General features: G+C 39.0%; 1 protein-coding gene across 1 annotated transcript in view; it reads left to right on the top strand.

The window, feature by feature from the left end:
* The window catches only part of sntg2 (syntrophin, gamma 2), a gene marked incomplete at its 5' end in the record, with an annotated part of 78,575 nt that overhangs the window by 36,502 nt on the left and 20,275 nt on the right, over positions 1-21,798 (top strand). Inside the window, 4 exons of the mRNA XM_083924702.1 lie at positions 6,058-6,182; positions 13,274-13,403; positions 16,404-16,442; positions 17,592-17,708. Coding sequence (XP_083780828.1) covers positions 6,058-6,182; positions 13,274-13,403; positions 16,404-16,442; positions 17,592-17,708 — 411 coding nt within the window. The remainder of the gene's footprint in view (positions 1-6,057; positions 6,183-13,273; positions 13,404-16,403; positions 16,443-17,591; positions 17,709-21,798) is intronic.

Raw genomic sequence — 21,798 nt, 5'->3', positions numbered from 1 at the left:
TAAACACCATTGTACACTACCTGCCCAGCACAGTTTGCCAGATAGTTACTGTAGCAACTAGCTAATGGACATAGCGGAGCATTTAGCTGCTTTATATCATATAATAGTTGGCGACTGAATACTCTGCTTAAATTGTCAAGTGGCCAAAAACATGTCTTCACATGAATGCTAATGTTGCTCCGTGCCTGCTGAATGTGTAAATATACAACTGCTTGCTAACACGTCGGCCATAACAGCTTTATACGGAGAGCCTACTGTATGTGATTTGAAAAATATCCCAAAATATTTTTTCACTTTATTCCTGTTGCATCTTTTATAATATTCATTATTGGTGTATTAAACTGTTTGAGTGCTCACTGGCTAGCCACCTGTCTAGCAAACAAAGGGGAACGTTTTAGGGCATCTCTAGCTACTGAAGCTGACATATTCCTTTTGATTTAGATATTGTGATAGAGCATGTTAGCATGTTAGACCCCCAATGTTCCAGCTCTTCTTTTACATTATCAAGTAATGTTGAAGGCCACCTGCCAGGCCCAAGACTGTGGTTAGGGGATGTATTTTCCCCCCAGCATAACATTGAACATGTTCACAAAATCCCTGAAAGTAGCAAAACACCCCAAGACATTTTAAGTCATAAAGAAGTATGAGTAATGCCCCTTCCTTCCTGTGTCTATTTGGTTGTTGTAAAATGCAAATTTTATCATATATTAGTTACTTTCAACACATGAATTTAACAGGGCACTTCTTGAGGAGTCTAGAACATTTGCAGTAAATGCTTGTGAGTTCCTCAGAAATGAAGAAGGACTTCTTTTAGACTTCTAGACTCACCATTTTTCATTAAAGCTCAACAATCACACAGGGAGAAATGGTAGAGAGAGTAAGAGACAGCAATTTCTCCATTGACAGCAGACCCAATAAACCGGAATGCAGCGCAGCCACATGGGGCACGGTTGGGTGAGGAGCATGATACTCTTGACAGAAAAGACATTGCTTTTTTGAGGTTCATATTGCTCTATTCCTGTACATTAAACTGTTGGATGCTACGAGGCCAGCTGAGTTTACTGGGGGATGTCAAAACTCATTCTGGAAATGTGGGAAAAGAAGTCAAAATAGAGGAAGCAACTTCAGGGACAGTTCATACAACAAAAATAAATTGCCATACCTCATCACAAAAGAACTCATTCAATACTGCATGACAGCAATGAAAACCACTATTCATGTTGCCTCATGTAATACTAGCTTGAAGCTTTACAATGTGTAGGGCAATAATATAGTGTTATTTGTTCATTATGGCATGCATTCCCTAGTAATGACCTGGACTAGATAAACACTGTCACGCAATCAAAATCTAAATAATGTATCTCATGGCTTTTGTTAGAAATACACAGTTTTACTAGCCTGAAAACCAGATAAATTTGCCAAGAACATGTTTCATCTTCCCTGGCCGATGCATCTGGACTCCTGTTCAGACTGATTTCCAGCTGACCTGGCCCTTTGCGGACCATTCACAGCCATTTATCTAATATGGGCGAGGGTTTAAGACGATAACTGACTGATAATGATGATGACTGATAACTGATAATAGATAACTGATAACTAGTAATATGAATCCTGAAAAAAAAAAACACTGCAAGTTTCCCTTTAACTGAACAGAGGACTTGAAGTCAAACTACACAGATAAATATTTTATGTTGCCATCCACTCGTAGTCCTCAGCTTTGCATATATCTGAAAACATAAAAACTGACATATACTAGTTTGAGCACAGCCAGCGAAGATGACATTTAATAGTGCAGCAAAGTGCAGGAAGTTTGAGCTCAAGTTTGCACGTAACCTCATAATACATTTGTCTTCACCAAATTGCTAAGCATAAAATAGACTATACTAAACCTGACATCACTGACTGTAATTCATGCAGAAGCCTTGCTGGCACCATTGAGAGTGAAAATAAGACCCTAGGCTATTTCAGCATTAGATATACTTATGGCTAACATTAGCCTAGTGCTAGGCTAGCTGGCATTATTTTTATAGCAGCAACAATATATGACAACATTTTTCAGTTTACTAACCATTTACATCACGGCACTAGTTCAAATGATCGGGATAACAAACATTATTAAATAGGATAACCCAACTCAATGTTGAGTGGCAACTTTTGCTATTGGTCAATCCCTCTAGCCCTTATTGATGGCCCACGGACACCAGCTGTCAACTTTTAGCATGCTAACATGGTTAACTCTAATGATGACCACGGTAAACAATGTACCTGTTTAAACATCAGTGTTAGCATATTCATTGTGAGCACGTTAGCAAGCGGGCGTTAGCTTTCACCTTAAAGCAATGCTGTGCCTGAGTACAGCATCACAGAGCCGCTGTGGATAGACACCCAGACTTGTTGAGTCTTCAGATTTCCACTGTGACTGACTCACTGCGAACAATATTCCTTGGTTGTCATAACAATGTGAGAGAATGTTATGGTTGATACAAAGTCATGTTTTTGTTCAAGTTTTTCCTCTCTGAGCACACACAAAACTGAAGCAATTCCCCTGTAGGTGGTTAGAATTCACTGAGCGTCGTCTTCAGTAGGCTCTCTGGACATTGTAAATGACTGACAAAGTTCTCCTTTTCATTGCACCCTAGGCTATTTACATGCTTTGAATCAATTGTGATTGCTTCACCTCTGAGGTATCAGTATTCATGGCAGAGTGTTGACTGATGTGAAGAACAACACTGTGGCTTGAGTTTTCCTGCTCCTCAAAAGAAGCAGGTACTTTGTCAATGTAAGCCACTGTGACAGCCTGATAGTTTTCCATTTCCTGCCACTTCACCTACTCGCTGCAGAGCTTCGATTGAAACTTAACTAAAACATTTTGTTCTGGGTTGACATTAATGGAGCAAAGGCTGATAATTTCTTCAGAAATGTACAAATAACTGGTGAAGTGCGAACAGGGGTCCGCATTCGACATGTTGTAGTTCAGCAATGTTGTGCGACTTACTTTGCAAAGGTAGGCAGTTTTCTGCTGTTCACTATTGCACCCAGAGGCTATTTTAATTCTCTGGTAATATGTTTAGCCATTCTGAACCCAGAGGAAGGCAGGTGATTTCATTTTTTCCCTGATGAACACACTTACCTGTACTGTGTGTATAATGCTACAGGCGCTACGTCAGATTGTCTGCCATTGTTTGGAGGAGTTTGGGGATTTTGTGCTGACAGATAATCTTTAGCTGCAGGAATGATTCACTGTTTAATGGTGCTAAAGCTTCACTCATTTGATCCCTAAGCTTGTAACTCATTAGATAATGTGAAATGCATCTGTTCTTCATTAAGTGCGGCGTGATTTGCATTTAAATGTGGCGCTCTTCCAGCTATCAAAGCTTTTGTCAACATATTGTGCTTCAGGAGCATTAGCATGAATAGTTTTTGATACACTGCCTTCCTTCTCAGAGAGCACTTCATTAAACCTTTTGAAATTTGAACCATTTTAGAGGCCTCTTAAACTTGTCACAATCTGGGGTTTTGTGTTGTGAAGTCAAACTTCTGTCTTTGTCACCAATAGTAGGCTAATAGAAATTGAATGAATGATTGCTTATCTATAATTATGCCAACTTGGTCTAACATTATCACAGGTTTTAAAACCAACCACACATGCTGTAGTGAAAGAACTGAGCTGTTTTCTCAGTATCATTAATAAGTCTCTTAGTTCTGGTTGTATACTGCTTTTAAAGACTCTGTGGTTGCTCCTTTACTGAAAAGACTGCTGTGCTTAAACTCTGAGATATTATAGACCCATTTTAATTCCTGCAATCATGTTTAAACTATTAGAATGGGTAGCCAAATCACACTCCATCTATCTAGTAACAGTCTTCTTGATCAGCTTCAGTCTTGGTTATGATCCAAACACTCTACCTAACTGCACTGATCAGGTTAGCAAAAAGCACCTTCACTGACTGCCATACATTGTGATCTTACATCTATCATGCTATTACTAGATTTACTAGACACTGTAACCATGACACCCTCCAAGATCACCTCAGCAGTGTTTAAGTGGTTCTGCTTATATCTAAGTAACAAAAGATGTTAAACATTTTTTTTATTGCACAGGTATCAATGCTTGAACCACTTTTGTTGTATGTGTGTGTACATTTGGCCACTGTCACATCTTGCAAAAATACAATAAATTTTCATTGCCATGTGAACAACATAAGCCCATCTTCATGTTACAGCCAAAGCTCCCAGAATCCTTACAAGATCTAACATATGACCTTAAAATTATATTTCAAGAGTTGAAGGATATATTGTGGGACTACTCATTCATATATTACACTGCATTTTAGTCTCCTATTTTACTTTGTTTGAATATGTTTTGAAATTATATTTGTGTATTGTTATATTGTATTTTCGTATTGTCTTGTAATTCTTTACTTTCTTGTCTTAAATCCTTCATGGCCTTTGTAAAGCACTATGAATGGTCTCGTTGTTGAAAGGTGCTTTACAAATAGCGTTGCCTTGCCTTCATTCTTCATAAATGATGTCTTCAATGTTACACAAGCCATTGTCAAAAAGAGAACTTTAGCACAAATGATTTTGCATGTGAGACACTGTTTACAAGTACAGAGTGGCCTATCAGACATGATATGAGCAGAAGAGCGCTAATATAAAGAAAGAAGTGTTGGCCGTTATAATGATAGGGTAATGCTGTGTGCATTCTAAGGTAATTTTGCATCCTGCTTGCAGCCATGTGTATAGCCACCATCAGGAAGTATCCATAACCATGCCACATTACACAACTATTATTGCTATAGGCCAGGAACCTTGCAAATGTAGCTTTTTTCTGATGCTCATTACTGCCTATAAGAAGCCTAAATGCACCTACAGTACTGCATGCGTTCACGACTGTAAGAAGCTCATACTGCAGGCTTAATGTTTTCAAAAATCCATTTAGAAGAGCTCACAGAGACAAACTGCTGCCAAGATAAAGGTAATCCATCAATTGAAACAGCAAGTGTTTTTCTCCCCTTACATGCCTCCATAATACCACAATAACACATCAAGAGGCATTGTCTGTTCATCTGTTTTTATCTACTTTGGTTCAGTTTTCTCTGGACCCAATGTGTTAAGTGCGGGAATATAGTCTTCTGCTTTTTATTTGTGTCTCTACAAACATGCTTACAATCTCATCTATTCTCATCAACTAGTATTGGATATTGGTCACTTTTGTTAACCTATATTTAAAATACCATATCATATTTTCTTTAAAAATGTTCTTTGCACTCATAGAGATTGTTTCAAATATTTGTGTTGTGTTGTTGCCCCTTTTGCCTCAAATTAGGTCCGATTGGTAAGGTGCCACATACCATATGAACCAACATACATTGTAATTATAAAGTGATTTGGGACAGTAATACACAAGACAAGAAAGCTGTTATAGAAACTTAAAATAAAAACCGAATGTATGACTGGAAATTGGCAATTAATGAAGTGAGAAAAGAAAGTGAGAAATTTCAGATATTTATTACAAAAAAAAGTGTTCAATTTAATGCAGAGCTGATTCATATCTGAAGGAAATAACCAGAAGCTCTGCGTAGAAATTATAGCCTGACTGTCACTTCTCTGCTTTCTTCATCCATTAACACATGATGCACCCCTGCTGAGATTAAGGTAGGGGACTGGGCTGAGAAAAAAATAAAATTAAAATGTAAAATATTTAATCGCGGCACTTTTGCTAAACAGGCACATGGAGGAACATTTTAAGTGCTGCTGTTTGTAATGTTTTGGAAAGTGATTTTCTAACCTTAGGTGAGATATCCTGCAACAACAGTAGGAGTTTTTTTGAGTATATACAGTAGCAGATCAGGACTAAAATTAGGCATTATCCCTTAAAGAATTCTCCATGTCAACGTTGGTCATTTTGATGTTTACCTGATGTACAGCTGTTTGGCCCGGTTCAAAAAAGGAATTCTTTGTTCATGCAAATGGTGCAAGTGTTGCATCAAGAGCACTTCCTCAATTACCAAAAGGAACAGGAAGCTCATCACATTGTTCATGTATTCCATACAGGCTCCATCACCCCCTTCGCCCTCAGCTAATGAACCAAAGTATGAAAAGCGCTGGCTGGATGCCGTCTCCCTGCCCTTGTTGATGGCCAGAGTCTCCAGATACAAGGCTGGGACAGATAAATTAAGGTAAGGGTAATCCAGCATGATATAATTCACCTCTAAGGTGCACAGTTCACTGAGCACAGTTGTTGGCTTAGCAAGCACTTTTCATTTAAGCGAGAGGGTGTTAATGCCAATATCTATGCACAGGCATAAACTGCCTAAAAGGTCACCGCAGCTGTGAGGCTCAGAAGGTGTGAGAACGCTGGTCGAACTTGAAAATCAATAGAAAAGGGACAGGCAAAATAATCAAATGCATTTACATGTGTACAGTTGTTTCACAGTTGGTTTCCTTTGGAGGATTTTTCAATCAGCATTTTTTTTAAATTTCTAAACTGTGGAACAACCTCCCCTCCCCAAAAACCCCAGAACCAAAACATGCTGCATTCAGTTATTCCTGCTCATTCCTCAGATATATGACAGACACTAATTACAGATTAACAACTCTACATATTTTATTTTTTTTAAATTTATTTATTTAGCACAATTTAAAAAAAAAATTCACAAATAGTGACAAAGAATACAAATAACACACAGTGCAGGAAGAGGCAGAAAACCCAGTGGGCTTATTTGAAGCCTCCACCTAAATAATGTTAAAATTTCACAATATTATAAGGAAACACAAAATGAACATACAAAAAATTAAAACTACATAAAGAAATAACAAGTTAATAGTAACAAATTATATATAATAACAAAATATAAAAGCAAAGAAAGTGAGTATATAATATGTAAATGGACAAATGTGTAAAAAATTAACAACAATAGATGAAAAAAGCAATTACAAAGCAAAGTTTCTTTTATAGCATGTTATTGAGGAACAGTTCAAGCTAGATACCATATTTTACTTGGTTAACTTTCCCAGTCTAATCCAACCTTATTGGGACAGTATGGATGTTTTGTTTTTGTAAACAGAGAGGTTAATTAAATATATAATGTAATATTTTATAATTGTCTCTTATTCAAATTGGAAATGAGTCACCTTCATTTTCCTCATCACTTTTGCTCTCTTGCTGAACAGAAGTCTCTTACGCTTGAGGGCAGGCAAGGTTCACAATTACAGAGTGGCAGGTATATAATATTAAATACATAATGGAGTTCTGTGCTGCTGAGCTAATTAGAAATGTTTATTAAACTTGTTTATTGGACACCTTATTTGGTATTAGCTCATTTTAAGCCCTAGGCAGCTGTCCATGATAAGGAGAAATGCAGTCCTCTCTACTGCAGGAGAAAGTCTTCCTGTTCATGCAGGCAAAAGGTTGCGGTCAGTTACAGCACAGCACAGCAGCTCCAGTTCAGTACAGTTCTTTGTGTGTGTGTGTGTGTGTGTGTCCACTCATGGCTGCTGAAGTTTAAACATGTGGTTGGACTTGTACTGAAGCCATTAGAGTACAAGAGAATAGAGGAGAGGGCTCCAAGCAAATGTTGGATCAGTGATAATCATGGTTATTATGATAATTATGATTATAATAAATGCAGCAGCTTGGTCAGTGGCCCTCAGCGTCTTATGCACACACACAAGGCACCCTTTAGCACCCTCAATTGCTCCACCACGGTGCAGTGAGATTTTCATAGTTTACAGAGTGACAAAGTCCAGTTCTAACACTGGACCTTCACCCAGGAGACCACTGTCTGTGTCCCGTGTGAAACCAATGGCTGACTTATTTTGACTTACAATACGTATATAACCTTTGTAAGTTTAGTTGCATACATATCTTACTTAAAGTTGTAATCCGCAAGAATTGAGATACATTGTTTCTACAGTAGCACCCGCTTTGGCGGTAAGATCAGGTCCTCGGACCTCATCTCTGAGTTCCTGTCGAGACTAAACAATTTTGACTCTATGATGTCAGTAGATTGGCACTTCTCACCTGCGCGATGCAGTGTGATGCCTACACATACTCCATACTGATAAAACGTCCGAAGAGAGAGGGGGAACAACGTAAAAAGCATCACTAACCCATTACATTTCATTACTAGCATTACTAGCACATTTGATTTCAGTGCAGGAAATTCGCCACAGACACTCAGATGGCATTTCTCTGAAAAGCAACAAATACAAGCCTTCATTAGTGGGTCATATGATCAATCACCATTGTTTTAACTCTATTACTCTTTGATAAATAGTAATTTAACAGACAATTAACTAGATGAAAATCTTACGCACTACAACTTAAACTACACTCGCCTATTACGTTCATGTTACATTAAATAATTAACTTATTTTGACCCAAACCACAATCCTTTCCTAACCCTTAACCTGAACCCAACCCTACCCTCACATTGAAAAATGAGCTTGAGCATTAAAATGTGACGCCAAGGGATCTCGACCAAGCAGCTGTATGTGACGAGTTGGGAGCAAGAGTCTGTTGACAAATGTCAAAAAGCCCTGCACAAATTAAACAAGTGAGCAAACGCTGATGCACATCATTCCAATAAAAAGTATAGAATGATCACAATCTCTCACTGTAATACTATTTCATATGATCATAAAATAAATTAAAAACTTTATTAAGTCTAAAATATATCCACAAAGTTACAGAAGTAAATATACTCACTTTGATCAACAGCTGCTGTGGCACAATCCACATCACTGGCTGAAGAGCGCTCAGATACCTCAGTAAGGACTTCCTCTTTGCCTCTAGGCTTTATTTAGGTAAAGCAAAAGTCCTGTAATATTAATTTTGCCAGATGTTAAGTCAAATCAGTGGTTTAATGACTGCTTAGGGCAGAGTGAAATATTGAAGAAATGTATTGGTGAGATGTGGACCTTATAACACTAAACCCTAACAGCCCTGGGCTAAATCAGGAAAAGCAGAGTTCAGTCAATAAGAGGCCCTCGTCGCAGAGAGCACGTCAATATCGGTTTGCTCTACAAAACATGGCCGATATGGGTATATCAGAGTACAGATCAGATCAGTGTGGATGTCAACGGGGGTCAAAGTCTGAGAATCATCGACCTGATGATCTAGGGCTGTACCGAATAGTTCGAAGCTTTGAAGACAACTTTTGAATGCTGCATAGCTTCTTTTTTTTTAAATAAATGTATAATGTTTAAACACAGGATGACAAAATACTTTACAATATGACAGCCATGTGAAGCTTCATCCAATAACCTCAATGGAAGATAAAAGAAATTTGTCATATTATTCATGATAAATACAAATAAATGTGTCATGAAAAATGATTTGAACTTTATTAGAACATAGCTTCAAACTACCACTGAGGGTTGTTGTGGCTTTATACCTTAAACATTCAAAATCTATTGCCGTTTACACTTGCCAGAACACAGGTGAATATTATCCCTTGTTTTTTGTTTGATCCCTTGATAATTATGAGATTAGGGCAGCGGGAGCTGGCCAATGACATGCAATAGAGGACCACAGCCAGACACCAACCAGATCCATGGTTTTTTTTTATTAATTATCATCATTGCTCAATCATAGCAAAGTGTAGGGATAAACTTCTGCTGTATAAACATAAACATAGACATTGACATGTGTGAAGTCAAGTGCCCCTTTATACCTTTTGAATCACAGGTTTGTACAGTATTTTCAAAAGAAGTTTAATTCTTGCTTGGTTTGTGTATGTTTTAAAATTAGAAGTTAAAATCAGATTGAATGGACCCTTCACTTTGGATTTGCGTCTTTTTTAACTAGTTTAAAGTTAAAAATGATAAACTCATAAAATCGTTCTCAAACACAACTCTTGATCACACCTCATCTTAAACTGGACATATGCTTTTTAGTAAGCAAGCTTTATTTTCCCTGCTCTATAACTTTTTATTGAACAAAATGGTGTGCAGTTGTTTAAATGTTAGGGGGAGTAAACAGAACAGTGGAGAGAAAATAGAAAGAAGCTAGCCCAGCTGCTTAAGTCTCCAGCTGCAGTTTCAGGAATGCAGTCTTGTCAACTCTTTAGTTAGCAGCTAGCTAGCTAGCCACCCTTGAAATGCAGTCCAAAATAATGCGAAAATGTGGACAGCTATAATTTTAAAGGCTTAAATTTTCCATAATTTGCGTTAAAGTACATCAATAATTCTTTATTAGTGTAAGTTGCGATCACTTTTACAACTCCCAGTGATGAGGAGCTACCATTCGTGTTGATTGGGAAGTTGACTCTCATCCAGAGATGCAGACTCTGCAGACGGTGTTACCAGCCACGACAGTGATGCTGTGATCAGTTAGTTACCATCTAGTTATTGTGTCTGCAAGGTATACATTATTCTAGTGATCCTTGCTAGTACATATGCTCCCAGGTGGGATGTCAAATAGTTTTTACTCTCAATTACCCATTTTAAATCCACTCGGGGAATTGGGGATTATATTTTTTTTGTGTCCATGTTCCTTTCTTTGCACAGATTTCTCCTGGCAACACTTAGGTGTCAGACCAGCTCCTCAGACAGCGATGTATTCTCAGACTTTTATCGAAGCTGTCAAAACGGATATATTTGAAGGGCAAGAAAACTTGCAAATGGGTAGTTTCTTATCTAAAAGCGTACAGTCATTTGCATACAGTAGTAGCCATCAGTTAAATTGAAATTAATTAAAAGAACATCTTGACATATGATGATTTCATGGCTGATGATCATATCCTATGTTTTCATGTCAGCAGTGTGTTATTACAGTGTCGTGGATTCAAAGTTGAACTTGTATCTTTGCATTTCTTGGTAGGGAATCTGAAGCAAACATGTTTCCTTCATTAATTATGCAGAAAACGAAATGCCCCAAAGCCTGCCTAGAGTATGTCTCTTCCTCGCTAATCAGAAGACATGGCACATTTCCCCCTCAATGCCATTCCCACTTACAGCTAACAATCCCTCCCCCCCCCACACACACACATATACATTGTTTAAGTATCATGCTACATTTTGACCAGGTGATATATCTCTTAATGGATTTATTACTGTCTCGTCAGCAGGCAAGACAGATGTCAGAAAGAATCACGCTCTTCCTTGATCCTATCTCTCTACTGAGGATTTCAGTCCTGCTCACTGAAGGTGGAAGGGATTTAGCAGCTACTTGTTACAGGGTTGTGTTCTCCTGACATTGGTCCACCAGCTGTATGCTTTGCCTTTGGAGCTCTTCATTCATTGCACTTTCATCCCTTCTTGCCTACCCCCATTACTGCATGCTCTCAAAGGATTCAGCTTTAATTGAAAGGGATGTAACTGTATATTCTATCTAATGTCATTTCATCAGTTGCTCACTTTATCTCTACAGTGCTTGATGAAAAAGAAGAAGAGATGTTTTAGAAGAGGAAGCATTTAAAAATGAAGTCCGTATATTTTTTGACTGAAATTGCTTTGAGGAGAAGTCCGTATATCTTTTATAGTCGTACAGATCACAGCATAAAGCTACTTTGGGCCAGGCACACTGACACAGAAAGAATTTTCAACATTTAAGTCCAGTGAAATCCCCCCTGGAGAGCCACTGGGTCAGTACACAGGCAGCGGAACATAAGATTTTAACAAGCCTATTGCAGATACAGTATGAAAGTCATGCTCACCACAGGATTTGTTAGGAATGCTGACTTTGTAACATCTAACCTTGAAGGGCTGTTGTATGTGAGGGAGGAAGTACCGTTTGGTTTAGGAGCTGTCTTAGAGGATTGCCCTCATCATACTGCGCATTTGCCGCCTTCTATCGTTTCTGTGTTTATCAGCCTTCACATCACGTACCTCCAAAAACATCTCCCCACTTCCAATCTGCACTACCTAATGTTCAACATTTCTTCCAGCCTTTATGCATTTCCCCCTAATGTTGCAAATTCTACACTGTCGGATGGGGTTGCCTAAGCATCACATACAATTGCTTCCATGTTTAGTGACAACTGTCTCTGAGGCTAAATGTATCAGTAGCGTGCAAATGCACTGAAATGAAATGTCGAAAAGTATCACACTCTGCTGACGAGTGCGTTCCCTCTGAGTTGACCTTATCAACACCCCATCCACTGAGAAATTTAATTGTGACAGAGAAGCACAGCGCTTAACCTCGAGGCACCCCAAGGAGATGACAAGGAGATGACAGATCTAAAAATGTACCAAACTGATGCCAAATACAAAATAACTTGCGCTGTACAATCATTTCAATCCCCATTTCTTCTTGTGAATGTTTTTTTAAAGGGTCCATTGTAGTGTTTTGACATCTCTCAGCCCGATTGGAGATGTCATGCAGGGAGGGGGGTGCTTCAGTTCTGTTAAGTTGCTTTTTAATAGATTTGTCAGAAAAGGATATTTTATCAATGTTTTTGTGGCACATCTGACACACAGTGTACTATAGTCCGACATTTTGGGATTCGCAAAGATTGATAGCACTTTAATATCAGGCTGTTCAATATAAAGTTGGTTTACCTGAGCACAAGACTGGAAACAAGGGAAAACAGCTAGCCTGGCTCTGTCTAGAAGTGACAAAATCTTCCTGCCAGCACCTGTCAGACTATCTGAAATTACTACTTTCAGATAGAAAAATGCACTGTAAAACTGCTAATTGACCTTTTGCACTTTGTTTTTGAATTGAATAAACAACCGAATATGATTTATGTGAGAGTATGAGGTGCTGGTAAGTGGGTTTTATTACTTTCGTGTAGATCTGGCCTAAATTTTTCCATTCTTTATGCTAACTGGCTACTGTTTGTAGCTTCATATTTACCATACAGACATAAGATGGAAATTGACGTTGTCATCTAACTCTCGTCCAGAAAGCTTATAAGCATATTTCCAAAGATGCTAGGATATTCCTTGAAGCTTTTGACTTCAGTTACAACTTATTTATACACTGTTAGAAACGGAGACAGTCTGTCCATGTTTTCTTAAAATTGGAGTAATTAGTTGAGCTCTCATTTTTATCTTGTAGGGATATTAAATTCTAAAGTTGTCAGAGAAACATTCTCATGCAAATATGACTGGCATTTCCCAGGATGTTGGACGCATGAAGTGCCTCTCCAGACCATCTGTTGTGAAGATATATTTATAACTACGTGTCAGAAGCCCATCAAGCACATGAATGAAGTTCTGCTGCATGTTATGCAGTACAAGTCTAAACGCTCAAAGTAACTTGACAGAAGTCTTTTATCGTTCCACACCACTCCTGTCTAATTTGACCTCTACCGTCCCCCAGGTCCAACTGTTTTGAAGTCTTCGCCCTAGATGGAGCCTGCACCAGTATTCTCCAGTTCTGCACTGCAGCAGAAAGCACCGACTGGCTCCAAACAATATCTACAAATATCATTGACTTGACACAAGAGAACGTGAGTCCATCTTTGAACATTAGAGGCTTGCTTTGAATTTCCCGTGAGAAAAGGTGAAAGAAATAACTGATTTTCATACATGAGAACTTGAATGAACGCTTTCGTCATCCAGCAACTTAACAAGGGGATCATTTAAATATGATTACACCATACCATTGTGTGATAAAGTAGATTTCCAGTTTTTTTTTATTTGTGTTTATATCATTTTGTATATATCATCACTTTATGAAACAACAAAAATTCGGATAGTCAGCCTATTATCCAATTGTGGTCTTTTAAAGTTGATAAAACCATCTTCATAAGGAAAAACACAGAAACATTTAATAAATATGTTTTGCCCACAGTTGTCACATGTATTTCCCCCTTGTTGATTTTTCACAGCCACACAGATGAGTGTAGCGTGGTTTATTAGGCCCATCCTGACAAGCACTCATTGACTCACAGTGGCACCTCTCCCCCTCTGCTGACAAAAAGAGCCCCTCTCATATCTAATTAATGACTGTGAAGTAGTCAGTCGGCATGTGCACTTGTGTGTGTGTGTGTGTGTCTCTCTCGCTCTCTCTCTCTCTCTCTCTCTCTCCCTCTCTCTCTCTCTCTCTCTCTCTCTCTCATTTCCTCCTATTTCACTTTGATTATCACACTGATGATGTGATGCATTTTTGGTAAGGATGCAGACGTACTGTATGCCCATGCTCTTCGATTGCACAGCTGCCTTTTTTAAAAAGTGTGATTAATTCATGACTGCATCACCTAATTACAGACGTGGAGTGTGATTGCTAAATGGCCAATCAGGATGTAATTGTGTGCCCGCTTTGGGAAAGAGCGGAACTTTTGTTTTAATGACCTACAACCTTTAAATAGACTCTGTGACACCATTGGGGTCCCTTCATGGGTTTTTAATGTGGATGACAAGTGGCATGGTGGAGGACTACTTGATGCTGTTTGATGTTCTTTTAGAGCGACCAAAGAAAAAAACAAAAAAACAGCAGCTTGTTAGGGCCTGATTATATAAGGATTTCAGGTGACAATTTAACTTCACTTTGTAACTGAAGTGAAGCGAGACAGGAACAGCCATCATGCTGAGGGGTGTGATATGCTGACACAGCAGGGGTCTATTCAATCTGAAATATTGTGCACTGGTTTGCAACATTTTTCATCATCATCCCCTCCAAGATACACATTGGAAGAGGTAAATGTTGTTTCTGAGACCAACTTTATACTTTCTTGAGCCTCTAGGTAGTTTTCACATTTCAATTGTCATGTGTGATTCATTTTCTGTTGACTGTGAACCTTCAAATAAAGAAAATAACTGCTTATTCATCAACGTTTATATACTCTATGCATATTACTGTATACTGTATGTGTTTAGCCATTATTTGTGCATCACTTATTGTGTTGTGTAGATGATAAGCGATAAATCTACACAACCAGTGTGAATAGATAAATATTGAAACGTCTGTTGTTGAAACACTCGCGTGTGCATGTAAGTGCATGTGACCATAAAAAAACGTTTAACGTACTGGGATGAGAGCTGTGTGGAGGCAGTCCTAGACAACTTCTTTTTTTTCAGAGCACCTCTAAATTGGTAATCTCAACAGTAAGAAGTTATACAATTAAATGAATTGTATTACTTGAGTATTAAATGAACTAAAAAATGCACTCAGATCTCCGCTAAGGACAAAAGCTCTCTCTTGAAAAATAAAAAAATTGCCAAACGTAAGATTGAGTGCATGTTAGTGAATGTGAGTCCTTCCCTTTGGCAGTATTTGACAGCCTGTCAATGCGAATGGATTGTTGAAAGTATTGGCCCCTCCCGTCACATTCATGTCCCAACTCACCGCCGCTATGCACTGCACAACGCCCAGGTCGGGCTTCTGTGGGAGATCGGTGCTCGTACGGAGGTGACTTGATAGTAACACTGCCATCCCAGACGGGGCGGTTAACGTTACCTCCGATGAGCACCCCTATCTCGTGGAAGCCAGGTCACCATGGTGAGTGTGAGTTGGTCTTGGAGTTAAACCTGGGGTAGGCAGTATATTTTTGCCGATGCTGGGACGAAAAATCCATAATAATCTTTGATAATTTTGTAATTCGAGCAAGAAAAATCGACTCCTGCACATCCACCTGGCTCTGTTTCAGACTTTAAAAAATGTAGTCCAGGACAGGAGACTTTGGCAAATCACATGCCATTCAGAGAGAGAGCGTTTCCTATTGGCTCAGGACAGAGAGGGGAGAGGGAGAGTTGCTTTTTACCTACTGCAGCTTTAACTAATGCTCTGTTTGCACTGTAGCCATTAGCGCTATTGGCATTCCCATGTTTCCTCCACCCTCTTTCTCCCACTGTTTAGCTAATTGTAGCTAAACATCACTATTGCTGTTGTTAGCGTCCATTCCTTGCTCAGACTCTAAATGTCAATCAAACTCTGGTGAGAGCCGTGTGGTGGAAATCACAGCCCAGACAAAAGTTAAAAGTTAAAAAATAATTTCTGCATCTTAATTTGGATCCACTCCAAAATGTAACGGGTTCTTCCTTCCACCAAGTTTCATGAAAACTGGACCAGTAGTTTTTCTGTAATTCTGCAGACAAATCAAACCCAAAACATAACCTGCTTAGTGGAGGTAGTTGTGAATAAGGCGATGCTCAAAATTTTACATCTCGCTAAAAATAGTATTAGTTGCAATGCTGGTACTCAAGTAGTGAGCACAGCTAAACTCATTGGATAAACAGAATATACATTACTGTATAATTATTTGACACTAAATTGAATATTATATCTTAAGACCTATCTGTTATGCTTCTATAGATCATACCTTTTTAGATGTTGTCAAGGAGTAGCAAAATGTATAATTGGTGTGATGATGTTTGTATTATGACTATCTCAACAATTTAATTCCCAGGTGTTTTAAAGTGTCAGGATATCTCTATGCCATAATATATTTGATAGCTTTTTGTATCTGTATATATCACGTTGAGTGTTGTCTTCTGGATTTCTCTCACAGATTAAGATCGTCAACAAATACTGCTCTTCAGACGATCAGGTATGCTGACTCAACATAACTTGATAACCGTTACATAATTGTAGCACAACAGGCACATTTTATCACTGCTGGCAGTAAAGTATACCTTTATTTTTCATCTGTGAGATCCATGTTTAGGCTGTTCCCTCACAAGCTCAAAACCTTCTTTGCTGGAAATGTTGTACAGGTGTAAAGTCAGATCACAGCTGATGGGTTCCAAGATTGCATTTCGGCCATTGTGTTACGCCTGTTTTACTCTCCACATGGTAAACATGGTTTTACTCTCCACATGGTAAACATGGTTCCCATAGGTCCTTGAAATCCTTTTGTGCATTTAGTTTGTGAATTTGAGGGAAAAAAATGACAAATAGACATAAATAGACAGAGGTCATTGAATGTGCTCAAATGTTTATATTTTGTCCAATAAATTAAAGTTCTTTTGGTATTTTGTTAGTATATACGTTAGTTATTGCTCAATCTACGCTATATATATATATTTTCTGTGCTTTGTTAGAAAAGTAAAGGGAGCACAGATGCTTCCAACACTGTAATAGCACAATTGAGGAGTCCTTACACATTCAAGCATCTCTCCCTTTTTAATTGTTGTCTGTGAGCTTCTGTAAAGTCTGTTGGTTCTCATTAGAAAAAGTCTCAGTGTTCAAACAGTAATCAAGCTTGATTTGTATTTTAAACAATGCCTTGTTTAATTTGTCCAAATTCCTTGAATTTGATGTTTAAGAAGGTGTGGAAACCCTGGTTTAATATTCATGGGTCAATAAACAGCGTTGATCTGTCAGATGGTCAGGAAGAAGTCATGACCAACATGTAGAAATGCATGTGCATTATTCATCACGATAGATGAAGTGAAGCAGATGAAGCAGTACAGTACATACAGTACAGATATGCTGCTTAGAGAAGAGGAGAGCAGAGAAACATCCCAAGTCAATCTGAGGTAGATAAAAGTCAAATTGTTGCATTGCAGCTTAGACTGCAGCACCACTGTATCCCATCAGAGATGTTTCACAGTAGTTCTTCATTCAAGCCTTTTGACTGAGCACATTTTTCTGTTCTGCTCTGTTGATCAAGTACATATGTCTGTTGTGTATATTTCCCCACATCTTTTAATCAAATAGTAAACTTGTGTAAATGTCATTCTCTACAATTCTGCAGATTGTACACATGGGCTGGGCGTGTGAAAGTCAAGAGGGTAGTGTCGCTGGTAGAACTTCAGCATTCAAGTTCCTGGCACTGAGAGGACCATATTTTTCTATCTTCAGAAGTCCCCCGGTAACTAGTCATTTATCATTTTCCTATTTAAGTAAACTCTTCATTTATTGTTCAAATCTGATTGTGAGCTCATTTGAAATGTTTTTTTTCTGAAATCTGAAGCTTGTCACATGACTTTCACTCAAACAAGTACAAAATAATATTATTAATTAATACTGTGGATTCAGCTCGTTATGGGAAATCTTTGAGCTGGTTTCACTCAAGACTTGAAGAAGGTTCAGAGGAATGCATTTTTGATGCTTGATCGTGGATAATCAGGATTAAGCAGTATAGGTCAACCACTGAAGTTTCTGCTCTCCCTGGCAGAGTACTAACGCATACTATGCATAGATTAGAAAAAAACAAATATGGGCTTACCTTACCCATCTACGCATGTACACATTTTTGGAAGTTATGCTTACCTAGGTCACGTTGCAGTTATCCCAGGATACATGAGAGGCAGAATTTCCTGATAATATGTTGGTGCGTGCGTGTATATTTTTCCTGTTCTAACCTTTCGTATGTGTGTATTGTGTGTAATCTAACCCCTTATGTCCTTGAGAGAGGCAGAATGGTCTCTTAGAAACACAGCTGTTCCCTCTCCAGGCTTAGCTGGAGACCGACACATCTCTGCCTGAAACAAGTCATGTCCCTTGGCTGTTATATTGGTCACTGACCCGACTGGCACCTGGGGTACCACTGTCTCAATTTACCCAGCATGAATCTGTAAACCAAATTTCTCTGACACAGCTCAGCATAAGAATGTGTTCAGGGCCTTTTTGAAATAGTTTTTGAGTGTAATAAATGCGTCAATTTCAGGCTGTTGCTCACTGATCTGTGATTGTCCCCCACTGTGCTACAAGTTGACAGCATCTTAAAAACACCATATGCTTCAGTTTAGAGATGACAGGATTAAGCGGTATTGCTGTAACCTTGCATAACATCACGGTATTGCCGCTTTACGCTACGATATCTATAGTGTCGTGATTCCTGCATTTTTGCACTGTGACGAAAAAATATCACGAGTCATGTTGTTTGTGCGGCAGTGAAATCTCTTCTCGCAAGTTAGATTTGTCTTGAGCTTGTTCCAACAATTTGAATATACTCCAGAATCTTTCACGTTATCATAAAAAAAAACTTTACTAGCGAATGTAACATCACTTAACTGGACTGGAGTAGTTGACAACATTTTATTGTCAGAATCTTGCGAGGATATTTAGTAGTTACCGGGATGTAACTCCATTTCTATGAATATGTGCGGAACGCTCTCTCTTTAATATGTTTTTTGTAATGAGCTTAATGCTTATGCCAGTACTTATACACTCCCGCTTTATTAGGTACACCTGCCCAACTGCTCGTTAACGCAAATTTCTAATCAGCCAATCACATGGCAGCAGCTCAATGCATTTAGGCATGTAGACATGTTCAAGACAATGTGCTGCAGTTCAAACCGAGCATCAGAACGGGGAAGAAAGGCGATTTAAGAGACTTGGAACGTGGCATGGTTGTTGGTGCCAGACGGGCTGCTCTGAGTATTTCAGAAACTGCTGATCTACTGGGATTTTCACACACAACCATCTCCAGGGTTTACAGAGAATGGTCCCAAAAAGAGAAAATATCCAGTGAGCGGCAGTTCTGCTGGCGCAAATGCCTTGTTGATGCCAGGGGTCAGAGGAGAATGGCCAGACTGGTTTGAGCTGATAGAAAGGCAACAGTAACTCAAATATCCACTGGTTACTACAGAGGAATGCAGGAGAGCATCTGTGAACACACAACACGACCTACTTTCTAGCAGATAGGGAACAGCAGCAGAAGACCACACTGACACTTTATTAGGCATACCTGGTGCTTAATAAAGTGGCTGATGAGTGTATATAGCCCATGTTGGATATATTATATATGCAATATTAATTTTACATTTGGCCATGTTTAGCCAAAAATATATTCAGTAGGTTAAAAAAAATGCTCTAAGCCTGTAGGTTTTGTTCAATGAGATACTACCCAACTTTAATGAAATCAGTTCAAGGTTATCTTGTCAAAATATCTCTTGAGACACATTATGTTACCAAAATTAAATTTGTTAAAATGGAATGAACAGATCAAAAGAGTAATGAGACTAAAACTTCCCTGTATTATTTAAAAAAATGTTTCCTATCTACAGGTGGCTTGAGAGAAGTCCAAAGTGCCTGACACTAGCCATTAGATGCCATTTAAAACAAGTCCCGTACTGGTTTAAAATGCTTGACTGCCAGGGCTAGTGAACGAAGGGAATGTAGCCTTTTGTATTGTATGTATGCCGTATGACACGCCGTTGTCCCATAAGTATAAAAAACACTGTATTCCTAAATGTGCCTCTTTCATCATCTTACTTCATTTGGCAAGTGTTTCAGCAGGTTAATCACGTTTACTCTCTGGACGCTGTGATTTGTTGTGCCAAGTTGGTAAGTGCACATAATGTGTTGTTTAGTCTCTGTCGGTCTGTCCTTCCTCCTGCTGGACAGCTTTCATCATACTTTAGCACTGTTTGAAAAGCTGTTGTGACTCACCTGGCTCACCTCAGTCTGTTGCTTAGGCGTTTGTGTGCCTGTGTTTGTGGCTCATTAGTGTGTCCTATCAGTCTTTGTGAGGTTCTATAAACTGTATCAGTCTTGTCTCTCAAGGGAGGACCTCTCACCTTGTGACGGTTACAGCAGGATTGTAAAAATGGATTCGTGTGAAATTTGAAATGCAGTATCTCATGGATGCCGCTGCTCCCAGTGCAGCATCTCTTTTGATCCTCCTCTTAAATCAGGGAAGCAGACAGGGATGATAGAGATGATTGGTCTATAAAAATGTAATGATCACATCATTATGTGGGATTAGAGCCATCTCCTGTGCAGTCTGAATATCTTGCTAGCTTAAGGGAATAGTAAGACATTTGCTTTCCTGCTTAGCGTTAGAAAGAAGATGGATACCCCTCTAATTAATATGAAGCTACACCTAGCAGATGGATAGTAAGCTTGGCAAAACTGGGCAAAAACACTTCCTGCAGTCACCTCTAATGGTGATGACAAGACGAAGAAGCTACTGCCCCAGGCCAAGAAATTGTCTGGCACATAATCTCCCATAAATCTACAATTTGACTTTTTTACACTTCAGTTTTTGTACAGATGAAACGAACAAGATACAATCTGTTTTCTGTCTTTGTGCTATGCTATAGCTGCTGCTGACTATAGCTTCATATTTACCGTACAAACATGTGTTGAGCTTATTTCACTGACAGAAAGAAAGCAAATGAGCATATTTCTCCAAATGTCCAACTAATCCTTTAAGATGGAGCATGGTGTTCCCACATGAGTTCTGTGACACAGAGCTAAGAGGGTCAGCCAGCTGTATCTCAGCCAGCAGTCCATTTTCCCCTGGAGGATTTCTGCTAACCCTGCCCTTTGACACATGCCTCTTTAGAGGAAATGAGGTGCTTCATCTCACCAGGATAGCGTGAATACACGATGCAAATTTTATATCCATGAGTAGTGCAGGTGAATATGGATTATGTGCCTGCTGTGAACCAACACATTTCATCTTGAGTTCTATATTCTCCAGTTTTCTCCACTCACAGATAACTTCCTCCGTGTAGAGCAGGGGTGTCAAACTCATTTTAGTTAATAGGCCACATACAGCCTCGGTCAGGGCAGAGAAGGGAACAAGTCTGATAGTGGTGCCGGATATTATATTCATTGGGCACTGAAAGATGCTGTGAACACACCGAGCACACGGGCTTCCCAGTAAAGAAATAGTAACTAACTGGTCACTATGTCCACTTTTCTACTTTTTGACAGACATTTTCCACAGCTCCTGCATTCTTGACAGTATAGCCTGTATGAAAGCATGTAGGATTTATAATAGCGTATCCAGCATAGGGCCCACTTTTTTATTAGAGACTTCTCTGCAATTTTTACACTTTGCAACGTCATCCAGTAGGCCGGATTGGAGCCTTTGGTGGGCTGGTTCCTGCTGTAGGGTGTATGTTTTACACCCCTGCTGTAGAGTAAGACTGGCATCTCTATGGCACATGTCAATTCCCTCGCTACATTTCTTGCTGCGTGTAAGATTAGAGATGGTAACTCCAGCT

Source organism: Echiichthys vipera (genome assembly GCF_963691815.1).
Source record: "Echiichthys vipera genome assembly, chromosome: 12".
Lineage (NCBI taxonomy): Eukaryota > Metazoa > Chordata > Actinopteri > Perciformes > Trachinidae > Echiichthys > Echiichthys vipera.
The sequence above is the reverse complement of the archived record's forward strand: the minus strand, read 5'-3'. Positions and strand labels throughout refer to the sequence as shown.